We start from the raw sequence: 14,324 nt of genomic DNA on the forward strand, positions 1-14,324 counted from the left end.
AATTTTCGTGTGCATTTTAATTTCGTGAATCTTGGCTCTCACGAAATTCGCGAAATTAAAATGCACATGAACATTCCTAATTTTACAGTAACTGTCAGCCTCTCTTAAAAATGGCAAGACTATTCATCTAGGAACAGACAGAAATTCAATGTAGAGACGAAGGATTGAAAGGTAATACCCTAACAGAGACTGATAGAGAGAAAGAAAGGAAAGAGTGAAGATCTGTTGCAAAGATGTAATGGTATTCATTATTGTGCACACTTTCATCTCCCCTACCTCCCTTGCCTACAACCCTAATCATTTTAACATCTGCCATCTGATCACTGACGCTCACAGGGAGACAAATACTTGTTCCACACTTCATTTCATTTTTCAGTTCTCTCTCTCTCTATTGGGAAAAACTGGTTGAAATGACAACATACAGTTTACATCCTTTGTGGTAGGGTGAATTCTCAGAATGAATAGCATTACCATCTGTACGGTAAATACCTCTCAAGCTATTTCACTGAACTTCATCAAAATTTACTCAAAATACTTTAGGTATGAAATTTTGGACTTGATCTTTACTTTAAGTCCTTTCACCTCACCACAAAAACTCAATACCAATTCTTTTTTTTCTTTTTTTCAAGAAGTCTGGCTACAGAATATACATTACCATTTCATATCAACAATACCAAGGACTGTTTCTATGTTACCATGGTAACATAAAATGATTATTAATGGTCAGACAGGCAATGTGAACTGTTAATACCACAGGCACCATTACATGGCAGAGTCACAAATATAAGAACACTGGAGTGTAAAAAATGATAGTACAAAAACTGGGAAGGTGTCAGGCACATAAATTAAAAATCAAGTGGACACTCACTTAGGGCCTACAGGAGTTTGATGATTTCATTCTCCTAGTTATGTCAATAACCTAAGAAATAATCTAATACCTGACCTACAATATAAAATGAGGATGCAGAGAAGATGCACATCCCTCCCACTCAGACTTACTTTCTTGCCAGGGTGGTGACACGGACACGTCTCTGGCCGCTGGAATGCTGATACTGGGTGACGAACTGGACACACCCTCGCCCTCCCTGGGGAATGGGGGCATTGTGCTGGGTAAATAAAGGGAGACGGTGGGAGAAGGAAAAGCGTCAAATCATCATCATATTGCACTGTAAAGAGTCGGTTACTGAAAGACAGAGAGAAGGAACAAATATGAAACTTACATGCAATACACCAATATCAGTTCAATTCATACCATCCACATGTATTTCACAATAGTTATTTTTCACTGTTTCATAGATTTGTCATCTACATTATTTTGTTGTGGTAGTTTTATGAGTATTATAATTTTGAATTTTATCTTAAAATCCACAGCAATTGATATCATGCATGAATATTAAAAGTACATTGTACACTGCGGAAATGCTTTAAAAAGAAAGATGAGATGTTGAATTACACATTGTAAAGATAGTCTGAATACAGTAAACATTGCATGAGTTGAAGTCCTCTGGAATGGAGAGAGTGCTTTGAACCAAGCGATATTCAACTCTCCCAACATATTTTTTCTTTCTTCTTTTTTGTGACTTCCATGATTTTCGTATCTTCCCTGTTCACGCTAAAGTAATAGATATGTGTGTATTAAATGCATATCTAGGCATGTCTCTTCTTGTATGTTAATGTTAGCTAAACATACTAGACTTTGTCCATGTATGGTATCCACTTCCCATTGAGTTATATTGATTGGACATTACATTGTAATACAATACGGCAATGCACTATAAAACAAGAGCCAAAGCAACTGAATTCACGTGTTGATGAGTGTGTGTGTGACCACTGCTGTTTTGCTAGTCAAATGTTAAGTTATGACAGTGGGGTAATTTGCAGCTAGCCAGTCATAATCTACCACTGATTACCACAGCCATTTGAACTTAATTGCTTTCATGATTAACTATCACAGAATTATCTATGCAGGCACCTGTAAGAGAGAGGAAGAGAACAAGAATACCGGATACACTTCACTTGTTATGACATGACTTCATGTATGAACGTCACTCATAATCGTGGCACATGAACACGTACTCCGACAAAAACTCAATTGGCTTCCACTCATGAATGACTGGTCACATAGGTCAAAGCAGGTCACATTAATGTGCAGAGATCAAGAAGCACGCTTTGGAGTTATGTAGCACTCGATAGAGCATGACACAAGTTTGTGTTAAGAAGATTCACAGGAAAACCCAGCTCTCTCAATTCATGCAATTAAATTCTCATGTACTTCACGTGAAGAGGGCTGGATTTTTCCCAGGACTCATCTGATATTCGACTCTGCAACTTTGACTAAGCCACTTTGTGGGTTTGTGTGTGTGTCTGTGAGTTAATGCATGAGGAAAACTTGAGACTGGCAATATGATTTCTTTTTAGATTACAAGTAATTGTCCTGCTCATTAGAAGTCTGCATTTCATGAATCTTAATCATCAGTCAAAACCTGCCTGCATGTTAAAGAGGTCACTAGGAAAGTTTTGATGCATTTAAAATCCACCCAACACTTCACATAATCATACTGCTAACCTGAATCTATGAGGCCTTATGAAACAAAATGTAATTGCCTTCTTAAGATGGTGTGGTTCAAAGTCAACTCTGTATATATGATATATGGGAAGAGAGAACTTTCATTTAGAAAGCATCACCAGTATCGAAGATATCATTTTCAGCTGTACAAGCACAGGTAGCAATTGATTTAGTTATATGTGTGCTATGCAACTTTCCAATGGAAGAAATGCTTCTGTCACTTTCACAGGCAGAAACGCTTCTGTCACTTTCACAATGTAAGTGACATGAGGGTGACAAAAGCAGGAGTCATATGATACTCCCAGGTCTCTACAGTTCTTTGTTTGCTGTTTCCTCTACAATTTATTCAGACAGGACACACCAGGGGCGGATCCAGGGAGGACCGCAACCGGCGCATGCCCCCCCCCCTTTATTTGTTGTTGAAGCAAAAGAAATAAAAAGAAAAAAATGGTGGGAGGGGTGCGTGCGCCCCCGCTTTAATTTTATAAACATGCCCCCTCTTTACGGAATTCCTGGATCCGCCCCTGCACACCATTGTATTCTCTTGACGAAACAACAAGAACAGAAGTCAGCATCATGCTCAAAAGTAGCATCTCACTATTCATTTTATTCTTTGCTGAAATGCCAGACAGAAAGAAAAAACAGACCTTGGCAGCCATTCTGACTCTACATGGCAGAGTCCTAGAATGTGCCCACCCCTTAGTATAGCACAAATTCACACATGGCTGTTTATAATCTCTGAACTACACAGAGAGGGCAAAATGACGATGTGCAACTGATAATTTGTCTGTGCCGCATTGTGCCTGTTTGTCAATGTGACATGCATCCACATGATTGTACCTGCTAACATCCACAGAACACCAGCAGATTGGCTGTGTCATAGAAGGAGAAACCACATCTTTTGGCTGTATCATACGAGAAACCACATCTTTTTACACAAAGCTACGCAAGATTTGGAAATGCTCATTTTAAGGGTTTAGAGTGGCAATGACATTGCACATGCTACCCAAAGTCTGAACACATTTAAAGTTTGCCTGTATCTATGGAAAAATACAAGGGGGTTGACATGAACAGAATTGAAACAAATCAAATGAATTTGTGGATGAGCAAATGCCACCTGACAGTGTGTCTCTACAGATTACTAGCTCAATTCCTTTTGGTTTGATATTGTGCCATGAGTCTTTCTTCGTATGAGCTGTTAAAATATTTCTAGCTTTGTTGAATGCTCCATGATTTGTATATAACTCCATATTGCCTAAGAGAGTATCTCATTCTATGCATTCATCTATGTCCTTAAAACTGACAGTGACTTCTTAAGTTTGATTTCGGGCAATACCACAAGCATGAACACCAGAGTATTTTTTTGAACGTTAAGGGATCATCCTGCCTTATCTGGCAAAACATGAAAAAAAAAAATCAAGTCCATTTGACAAGAAAGACAGTCACACCCTAAATTGCAAAGGAAAAATTGCTCTAGTTTAAAATTGTGTATGCACAAGTGCAAGATGGCTTGCATACTACTAATAAGCTAAAACACAGTCCAAGGATATCATGGTTGTTCCAAAGACATTTCAAAGGCAGACAACATAGCACATATGGTATTGCATTCTGGCTGTTCAAAATGAATATCTTGTGATTTCAACACAAAATCTTATCTCATACTCTGAAAAAATTTCTTTCAGATTTACAATAAAATCTCCATTTTGCTATACTTGAATGATCCATTAGCAAGAACCTTAAACTTGAAACATTCTAGGCTCTTAAAAGAGTCAGGAGCCAGCAAAATACTGCAATATGTCAGACGTTTTCAATTACCAAATTAATTTATTTCAATGTCTACTTTCCATGGAATATAGTTTTGTACAATTACATTGAACATTATGTCTCACGGACCTATTTGCCCCAACGTGGAGTGACAGTAACTTTGCCACCTGATCAATAGCTTATTTTTTGTGATTCTCCAGAAAATCTTGCCCAGTCTCTTGTTATGCCTGCACACTTTTGAGCACAGGGCGGTGGCATGAGACTTGAAAGTAAAATATTTGCGAGCACATCATTATCTTGAGTGCTGCGGTCCGACTGATGAAGTTAATGACAAACACCTAACTGCTTCTTTAAGTCGGTAAATTTGTTTCTTGCCAGAGAACCAATTCAATGTCACTGTATCAATCTCTCTTACAGAGACAATCTGTGCTGCCAGTTTATGTGATTTCTATTTATGAATTCAAGACACATCATACAGCAAAACAAATGTCTGTATTATACAACCGTCCATTGCTGTCCATGAAATTATTTCTATGCAATGCACTCATGACTCAATTTTGTTGGGTTTTGAGAGAGAGAGAGATGAGTAAAAGCAGTAAAAAAAAAAAAAAAAAAAAAAAAATGTCCTCTGTAAAACTCTTTCCATGTGAAGTATTCATCTTATTTTTCTATATCAAGATGGAACTGACAATCTTTAAAAAAAAATGTTAAAAACTTCCAGATATGAACAAGACAAAGCACAAATGACAATATATTGCGGAAAAAAAGAAAATTGAGTATAAATTTGAATCTAGCTTGGTTTTCATGACATTTGCTCCTGTTCTAATTGCTCCCATAATATATCTGCACACTAAGACAAACATAAAACCTACCAACAAACAACCCTAGCCCTATTTCTAATCCTCACAAAACTAGACTTAAAACCCTATCACGACCCTAACCGTAACCCTAAATCCTTGGAGAAAATAAGACAGGAGCACATATCAATTATCATGTCACCCTCGCTCATTATGTACCATTTCCAACAAAACAACTCACCTTGTTTGAAAATTCCTCTCCTGTTTACAATGTCTGACAATTGTTGCCAAGGAGCCACAGATGTTCATTTACGATTAAAAGCCATGTAGATCACAGGATAACAAGACAACAAGCATAACAAGCATAGATAACAAGCACAGCTCAACCCAGAAATTTGCAAGTGTAGCTAATCGGTTAATTCAAGGATCAGGTGTTACAGAAACAGACTACGGATTTTGCCAATTATTTTTCTGCAATTAACAGCTGTATTTGAAGCACATATAATATACTGGTACATATTGAGGACATGAAAACTGACCCTCATTTTTGTAACAAGGACACTTCCAGAATGCAGTTATATCATGTTGGAGAAGCAGACGGCAAAAATCTCATTTTTTTTTTTTCAATTGACAGTAGCATCTAAAGCATGTTCAAAGTATGTTCTCCTTCCACAAGGTTGAGCTCTTGAAAATAGAACCTGTTTTTGTGAATGTGTGTGAGAAGGACATATGTCCAAAATGCAGTCCCAATCTTGTACAAGCAGGATAGATTTTGTTGTTGTTGTAGTTATTCACTACCTTTTTCTAATTAACAGCAGTATCAAACACATGTATGTGTCATTCAAACTAAATAAACATGTTGAACCTGTGAAAACTGTTCCCATGGAAAACCTTACATAAATTGTATATTTGCAAGAAAGAGATTTCTACAATGCAGTTCAATCTTGCTGTAGAAGCAAAAATGGATATGACCTACTTTCTTTTTTTCCTTAGGTAACAGATTCAATGCAAGTATGTTTAATTTAAGCTATGTATAAATATTACATTGAGTTCATTAAATTTGCCCCATTTCTTTTTAAGCAAAGGACACTTCAATAATGCAAGTCTATCATGCTGTAGAAGCAGATGATAAACTTTATAATGATAAATGTCCTTTTTCAACTGGCAGCTTCATTCAAATCAGATACATTTAAATCAACCTATGTATACCTGTACGTTGAGCCCATGAAAATTCTCCCCACTACATTTTTTTTTTTCTTTTTTGGGTGTAATTTGACACTTACAGATGGGATTTTGATATTTTCCCAATCCCATCAGCTCTGTTCAAATCAGGCATATGCCATTAAATATCATATATTACAGGTATATGTGTGTTGAATCATAAAAATTGCCCATTTTCTCTTCTTTCGGACAGAGACACTTCCAGAATGCAAAGTAACACATCATGGCACTGAAAATCTGCCAAACTGCTGAAATACATTCATATCTTATGCTGATAAACCTACTGCAGCTCATGGCAGGTCTACATTCTCAGAGAGAGAGAAAAAACAACAACAACAACAACAACACTCAGTCACAAGAATTTTGATAAAAGCATGAAAGTAGATAAGTGTCATCAACTCTCTTTCTCTCCCTCCCTCTCGATGCAATATCTATCTACCTATCTATCTATTCATCTATCTAGATCTATCTATCTACACAAATATGTATGTGTGCAAGTGTGTGTGTCTGTCTGTGTGTATAAGTGATATAGAAGACAAGAAAATGACAGCATTTCAGCACAGGAACATATTAATAATAATAATAAGGAATAATTCACAATATTTATAAAGCACTTATCATGTTAAATGTCTTTAACTTCCGCTAAGCAGCTCATTTCCACTCTAATGCACATTATGCTGAAAATGGCCCTATTTCCCCCCAAATAAAGAATCCTTTCTACCTTAGCTTCCTGCTGCGCCTCGAGCATATGCATACCTTAAATATGCGCAGCTTGAATGCCCTCATTTGGTGGCTCTATTTCCCACATGAGAATCCTTGCAAATACAAAAAAATAAAGAACTAGAAATGTCGCTTTGGCGACTGGTATGCCTCCGCCATAATGCATGATTTTCCCAATAGGTGTAGATAGTACATGTGGACACTGTGTGATTACATTTTCACAAAATTGGCAAAATATTGGAATGACAAGTTTGTCACAAATGTGTTGAATGTTCACCTTCCTTGACGTAGGTTTAATTGGATGAATAGGAGAGCATGTATCTAGGGATTTAAGGACTTTAACTTGACTTTGACCCATTCATACATTTAGACATTGAGTAATTTTCAAGGTACAGGTGTGGAGAAAAAGTGCAATTTCTGAATTGAATAGTAAATTGTTACCATTTTCATCTAGCCCTTGACCCTAAAATTCATAAGATAATTACTTTCAGGTAGAACATGCATAATATGTACTAAGTTTCAAGGTAACTTGAGCCACTTCCGAGATATGGAGGAAAAAGTTAGTTCAGCACTTTCACTTGATCTTTGACCTTTTGACCTTTGAGGCAAAAAGAGAAAAAAAAAAAACTTTCCAGAGAATTTCTATTAGGTTACACACGCATACACCAAGTGTAAAAAAATAACCCTGCTGGCATTGCATAAATATGAGGTAATAGTAAAATTTTGAAGTCTTGCACTTGACCTTTGACCCCTGACCATTGACCCCATGAACCCTACATTCTTTAGATAATCACTTCCAGTCAGTATTATGTATATACTATGTTCCATGAAGATACCTTGAACAATTTTCCAAGCTACGGAGAAAAAAAAGAAGTTTCAATATTTTTACTTGACCTTTTGACCTTTGACCTTTGACCTCATGACCCAAACATTCACCAGAGAATCTTAATAGGGTAATACATGTATACACTAAGTTTCAAGAAAATCTCTTCAGGCATTCAATAGATATGGTGGAAATAGTGAAATTTTATGTATTTGACCCTGACCTTTTGACCTTTGACCTTTGACCTCATGACCCAAACTTTCACCAGAGAATCTTAATTGGGTAAAACATGTATACACTAAGTTTCAAGAAAATATCTTCAGGCATTCAATAGATGTGGTGGAAATAGTGACATTTTATGTATTTGACCTTGACCTTTTGACCTTTGACCTTGAGCATGTGCACTCAAAAGTTGATAGGCACAACTTCACCCCCTAATACACACACATGCCAAGTTTCATTAGGATACCTCAACAGGTTTCGATAGTTACCTTGTCCACAAAATTCATTACGGACGGACGGAAGGACGGACGGACGGACGGACGGACGGAAGGACGGACGGACGGACAACCCGAAAACATAATGCCTCCGGAACCACTTCGTGGCGGAGGCATAAAAAAAGAATTCCTGAAGCCCAAATTATTGAAGGCAGGACTTGACAATTAGCCGTGGCCCTCTGTCCTCAGGCCACTAAAAATTGGATGTCAGGCCATCAAATTTCCATAAGGGCTATCTTTTGGTGGTTCAAACAAGGCAACTGAAATTCAAAATGAATTTGAATATTTCCTTCTACTTTGTGCTACTCCATTTCCCTTCTTTTCCTTTTTTTCCTACCAAAACTTCTAATTCAAAGATTTCAGTGGCCCGAACAAGTTACTACAGAAAAAAAAGTTGGTGTCAAGCCCTTTTGTAAGGGGATCATTTGGGCAGAGGGTTTATGAATCTTGCATTTAAGCTAAAAAAGGCTACTGAGGAGATTCCAACTCTCTTGCCTCCAGGCCATTTTTGCAAAATCTCCCACTCTCTTGCTTGAGTTTGAATTTCTCCTCCTGTAGCCTTGTGTCTCCCGCTTAGAAGACATATTTTCTTCCACTTAAATTTTAGCTTTCTCCAGCTCAACTTGAGTTTTGTCACGTACTGTACAAGCTGAAATTTTCGCGTACAGATATTTTCGCGAATTGCTACTTGGAGGACATTTGCGCGTGTTGTTAATTTCGCGGTTGCGACGGTCTAACTGAACGTAACTATGTGCGCTTTGTTATTTTCGCGGTTCAAAGGCGATTCGCGAAATTCATGAAAATAAAACCACCGCGAAAATTTCAGCTCGTACAGTATGCTCAATAATAAGGCTACGATCGATACCATCACAGAGCATCTATGAACCTAGAGCTTTCAGCTAGGCCCTTAAAGCGGGCCTTGTGGATCCCAGCCTCACAGGATGTCATGCTTCACACTCGTGGCGTGCGTGTATAGTGTGCGTGTTTGGATGATCAGAGTTTCCAATCTGATGGTTGGTCCAGGCGGGAGAATCTCTCCTTTAACAGATACATTGGGTTGGAGTCTCTGGTACTGTCTTGATGCAGTGTCAAAATGATTATTGATCACTGAGTATATAGAAGTATGATTCATTTTCATTTACTTGCCACAGGGTACACATGAATGAAGTTGACTTATACAGAAATACACATCTACTCTGAAAAAAACAACAACAAACAAACACAAATACACAGTAAAGACGCATCCATGAATAGGAGACATACAAGAACTGGTTTGTACGGGACTGAGGCAACAGAAATAATCAAAATTTCAAATTCCTGCTGAGTGCTGCATTATCCTGAGGGTGCAATCAACGAGTGCAGCACTCGTGAAGTAATCCTGATAGCCATGCAGTGTAAACGGAGGAAAAGTGAACTAAGATGGCTGCTGGTCTTTTGTATCAAGTGCAATAGCTAGCTTAAGGCATATTAAAAAAACAAAAACTCTTGTATTCCCATGTAATACTATAAAGACTGAACACAAGAAACAAGGAACACTACAAACACCTTTAATCTTCACAGTCTGTAATGCTCTACGGTGGAATATGATATAAAAGAAGATATCTAACAAGCTTTGAAAGCGTGAACACCAGAATTGAAGAGATGCACTGCTTTACTGATATTGCACATACAAAAAAATAAAAATAAATAAATACATAAAAAATAATCAAGAAAGTCACCATTGCTCAGGGGAAATTGTAAAGAAAGGCCTGATTCCCGGAATAGAGTTTATTGAGTTCCCTGCTCATCAGGTAAGGTCTCTCGTGGCATCTTACCTTTTTTTTTTTTTTTAATCTTCTTCCTAATGACTGGTCAATGCACAGCCAATACTGGTGACTGTCCTACATGAAGGCATGTGGCCAACATGTCACAGAGAAAAACTCAGCTAGGAAAAGTTCAGCTTGAATAGGTGTGTTCAATAGTGTATCAATGCTTGTATGCAGGTATGTATATGTACAATATATGCAGAAGGATCGATGTGTGTGTCTACATATATGCAGGTGCATTTATTTGTCTGTATGTTGTACCAGTCTATGGACATTGTCACATACCCACAATGCACTGTTTACGCCATAATTAGCAAGTCTAAATTTTTGCGAATCAGGACTTCCCGACAATTTCGTGAGTGGTTAAACTTGCGATAGTGTTCAAAGTACGGAGAAATGTATATGTGTGCGTCACATTCATACCGGGATCAAGGTTATTATTTTCGCGTGTCTTTAATTTTGCGAATAGCACCCGACTCACGAAATACGTGAAAATAAAAACCCCGTGAAATATTCGGCGTATACAGTATATGTACATAATACTTTAAAAGTGGAAATTTTAGCAGTGTTGAAATTTTCTTGCATTTCGCACAACCAGAACTTAGTGCGAAAATAAAAGCACATGAATATTTTTGCTTGCCATATGTTCCAGTAGTTGATGTCTTGATTCCGCAGAATTAAATACACGCCTAACTCATCTTATCCGGCCCAACTCATTCCACATAAAGGCAGAATGATTGTTGTAGCAGGGTGAATTTTCATGCTAAGCTGTGAAATTTGTGAATTTAAATCATCCAAACAATCATTATGCTTCAAAGATCAAACCATGACAAATGTGCACTTTACAGTCTTTCTGTTCAAAGGTTGCTGTCTCATTTGTCCGAGTGTGTGTGTGTGTGTGTTTGGGGGGGGGGGGGGGGGAGTCGTTTTCTTATTTGCTACCTTCCATTTAGAGATGGCTGCATCATCCAAATCATATTTACAAAGCAATATATTAACTAATAATTTGAAAATAAGTCAAGGATATTTATTAATGATCTTGCATGGCTACTAAAACTCCCTTTCTGAGACTTGGGTAAGCACTTAAAAGCATACATAAATACAACTACTACAACACTGCCATCCTGATGAGTTCTTTTCAATCACATTAAGGTACTCAAAAGTTTTGAATAACCAGAAATATGTAATGTCATTGCTTTTTTATGATAAAAAGAAAACAATGATTAAACAACTGTCCATTGTGATTGATCTTAGCTTGATTTTAACTTTTCTCCATCTGTTAGTAAGTCTTTATGCTTACTAGTTTGTTTGCGGAAATGTCTTCACACCCCTTCCTCCTTAAAGAAGGGGTAAAACAGAGAACATTCCTTTCTCCCATATTGTGGTCTACCCTCTGGGCTGATTCCCTTAATTGCCTCCCAGCACCATTACTGCCAATTTCACCATGCCTTAATTTGTCCTGCAATGACTCTACTTGCACACCTTATCAGACACGAACAAAGCAGGCGCAATAATATGCCCTCAGTCATAATTGAGTATTAAGATCAAGTGTGGGTACTGGAGTTCTATCCCCTGGCGATTTCTGATGATGTGCACGAATGAACAAGCGTGTTTAATACATACACAGCCTCTCATGCTGGGAAATGACATCGTATTCAACTGGGAAAATACAGATGAAAAAGAAAGCCCATTCCAAAAATTTCCAACTATCACACTGCCAGTGCTAGGCCTGCTAATGTAGTTGCGCCAGTGCATTTTTCATTTTCATATTGTGAATAAAAACAACAAGGTTTCAATTAATCATTGGTAAGTAATGCATTTCTTTTATTGTTTTTATCTTAAATGTGCTCTTAAGTATGTACACAGGAAAAAAACAAACATACTTGGTACTTGATCCACGGAGGAAAAATACACATAAATTTGAATACTTCAGAAATCTGCAATACTGAGGCATGTATTTCACATGCAAATTCAACTAGTGGCATTTGATCTATATATATTTCCCCAGAAATTCTGACATGAATTTGTTACTTATTCACAATCAGTTGGCAACCACCTCTGAATGAATATAAATACAAGTTTTGAATCAGACAGAACAAAATTATGTCTAAGAACATGGCAGATGGGACCAGAGAGTCACTTGTTCCATCTTGTTCTACTGTATATGAAGTATGCATATTGAATACATGTGGATACAAGCATATGAATAAATCCACTTCATAAAAGTTTAACCATTTCCTTGAGAGTAATATGTACTAATTCAATCAGGTAGTCTATATACACTCTTGAGGTATATTTGCAATATCTGTGACTTCAAAAGTTGTATCATAGGTAATGTCATTAAACAAATGTGAAGAGTGGAGTTACCTACTTAGATAGGACAGAAAATATCAGAAGCGTGAATAGTTTTCGTATTTCCTGTTCTGAATAGTCGTGCATCAACGAAAATGAATACAGACTAGACATCAAAGTAATTATGACATAAAATAAAAACTTGCACAACTCACGTATGTAAAAACTAAAAACTCAAAAACTTGCATAACTACAGCAATCATTCAGGGTCTTGATTCATCAGCTCTGTGGAAGAATCACTAAAATGCTAATTGACTATGAATTTGACCTGAAATTTCCTCTTGGCAGAACTGCATCAAACCTATTTATCAACTTTGAATAAAACTTTTGACATTACATAGAACCATTAGCCATTTCTTCTGAACAGAATTAGTCATTATCCCCTAATTATGTAGTGACGAACAACATCTGCTAATTTCTCAGTCAGCAAATAACTCTAAAGCATGCCCCATGAACGATATGCAAAATATCATTCATATATTGCCAAAGATATAAACACACATGCACACACAAAAGAAATTATGTCGAAGATTGCCTGATGATTCTTTGGTTATGATTGATACTTCAATCAGTTTATAGTTCATAAAATTATAGGCACTTTTACAAAGTCACTTTACCCTGAAAATCTCGCTCTCTCTCTCTCTCTCTCTCTCTCTCTTTTTTTTTTGGGGGGGGGGGGGGAGGAACAGGTATCATATTTGCAGAAGTACATTGTCTTGCTTACCTTTCATATGGACACACAATGCAAAATGACAAATTGTCATTTGAGTCATACCACTATTACAAGTTGTGTATCACTATTAAAACTTTTTTTTTGTATGAATCATCTAAACAAGCTATTTGATTTTGTGATAAATTTGTTTGTTACTATGTGTCAGTCTGACTTTTTATGTTTTAACCAATAATAAAGATAGCTGTTATGTTTGTGACAACCAGGAAGCTCAAAAAGAACATGAAAAAAAGAACAAATTGCACAAAAAGGAAATGGACAGCCTACAAGACCTTGCACACTTTGACTGATTTTTTTATATGGACACCACTATCACGAATGGAGGAGGGACAGAAAGAGAACTCAATTGCATACATTGGCCAAGAAAATCTTCTTTACACATTTGCCACGTACCAATTGTAAATAGGCATTAGTGGATCATCATCAGTTTCACAAGCACTTAACTTGCAATGGAGCACACACACACACACACAGGTTTTTTTCCCCTCAACCTTTGTTTAATGGTCATTCTGCACTCCATACTTTAATATGAAAGGAGTAATTACAGTGTAGTGCCGAGTGCAAAGCCGGTGTTTGCTGTGCGTCATGTGTCATCTGCTCTCAGTTTAGCAGCCAGTGTTTGTTGAAAATGGACACACACACACACGCGCACACACAAACACACACACACACACACACACACACGCATACTAACCCAGACGCAGGGGGGTACACACAGAACACACATATAGCGGTATGGACACTTGCTGGAATGACTTTTCTACGGAGGACGCTTACCAGGAAACCTGTGCGGGAGCTTCATGGCATAATTTCCTTGGAAAATTTGTGAACTTTTGTTTGTATATGTGTTCCTAGATGGCTGCATGTACCCAATAAATGGTGGACATTGATAGCATTCGGTAAGTTCACACCTAACTTTTGTAGAGGAAAATTTTGCTTGCAAATTTTCTGAAGGACAGCATGCTGAAAATCTGAGGATAGGCAGTAGAATTTCTAAAGTCATAATGCAAACACAGCAAACCACCTTTCTATATCATCCACCCAAAATA

General features: G+C 37.3%; 1 protein-coding gene across 1 annotated transcript in view; it reads right to left on the reverse strand.

Annotated features, from left to right (window-relative positions):
• The window catches only part of LOC140233978 (protein transport protein Sec23A-like), an 87,334-nt gene that overhangs the window by 15,396 nt on the left and 57,614 nt on the right, over window positions 1–14,324 (reverse strand). The window contains exon 13 of the mRNA XM_072314068.1: window positions 1,000–1,106. Within this exon, the coding sequence (XP_072170169.1) occupies window positions 1,000–1,106 (107 nt within the window). The remainder of the gene's footprint in view (window positions 1–999; window positions 1,107–14,324) is intronic.

Source organism: Diadema setosum, chromosome 1, assembly GCF_964275005.1.
Source record: "Diadema setosum chromosome 1, eeDiaSeto1, whole genome shotgun sequence".
Classification (NCBI taxonomy): domain Eukaryota; kingdom Metazoa; phylum Echinodermata; class Echinoidea; order Diadematoida; family Diadematidae; genus Diadema; species Diadema setosum.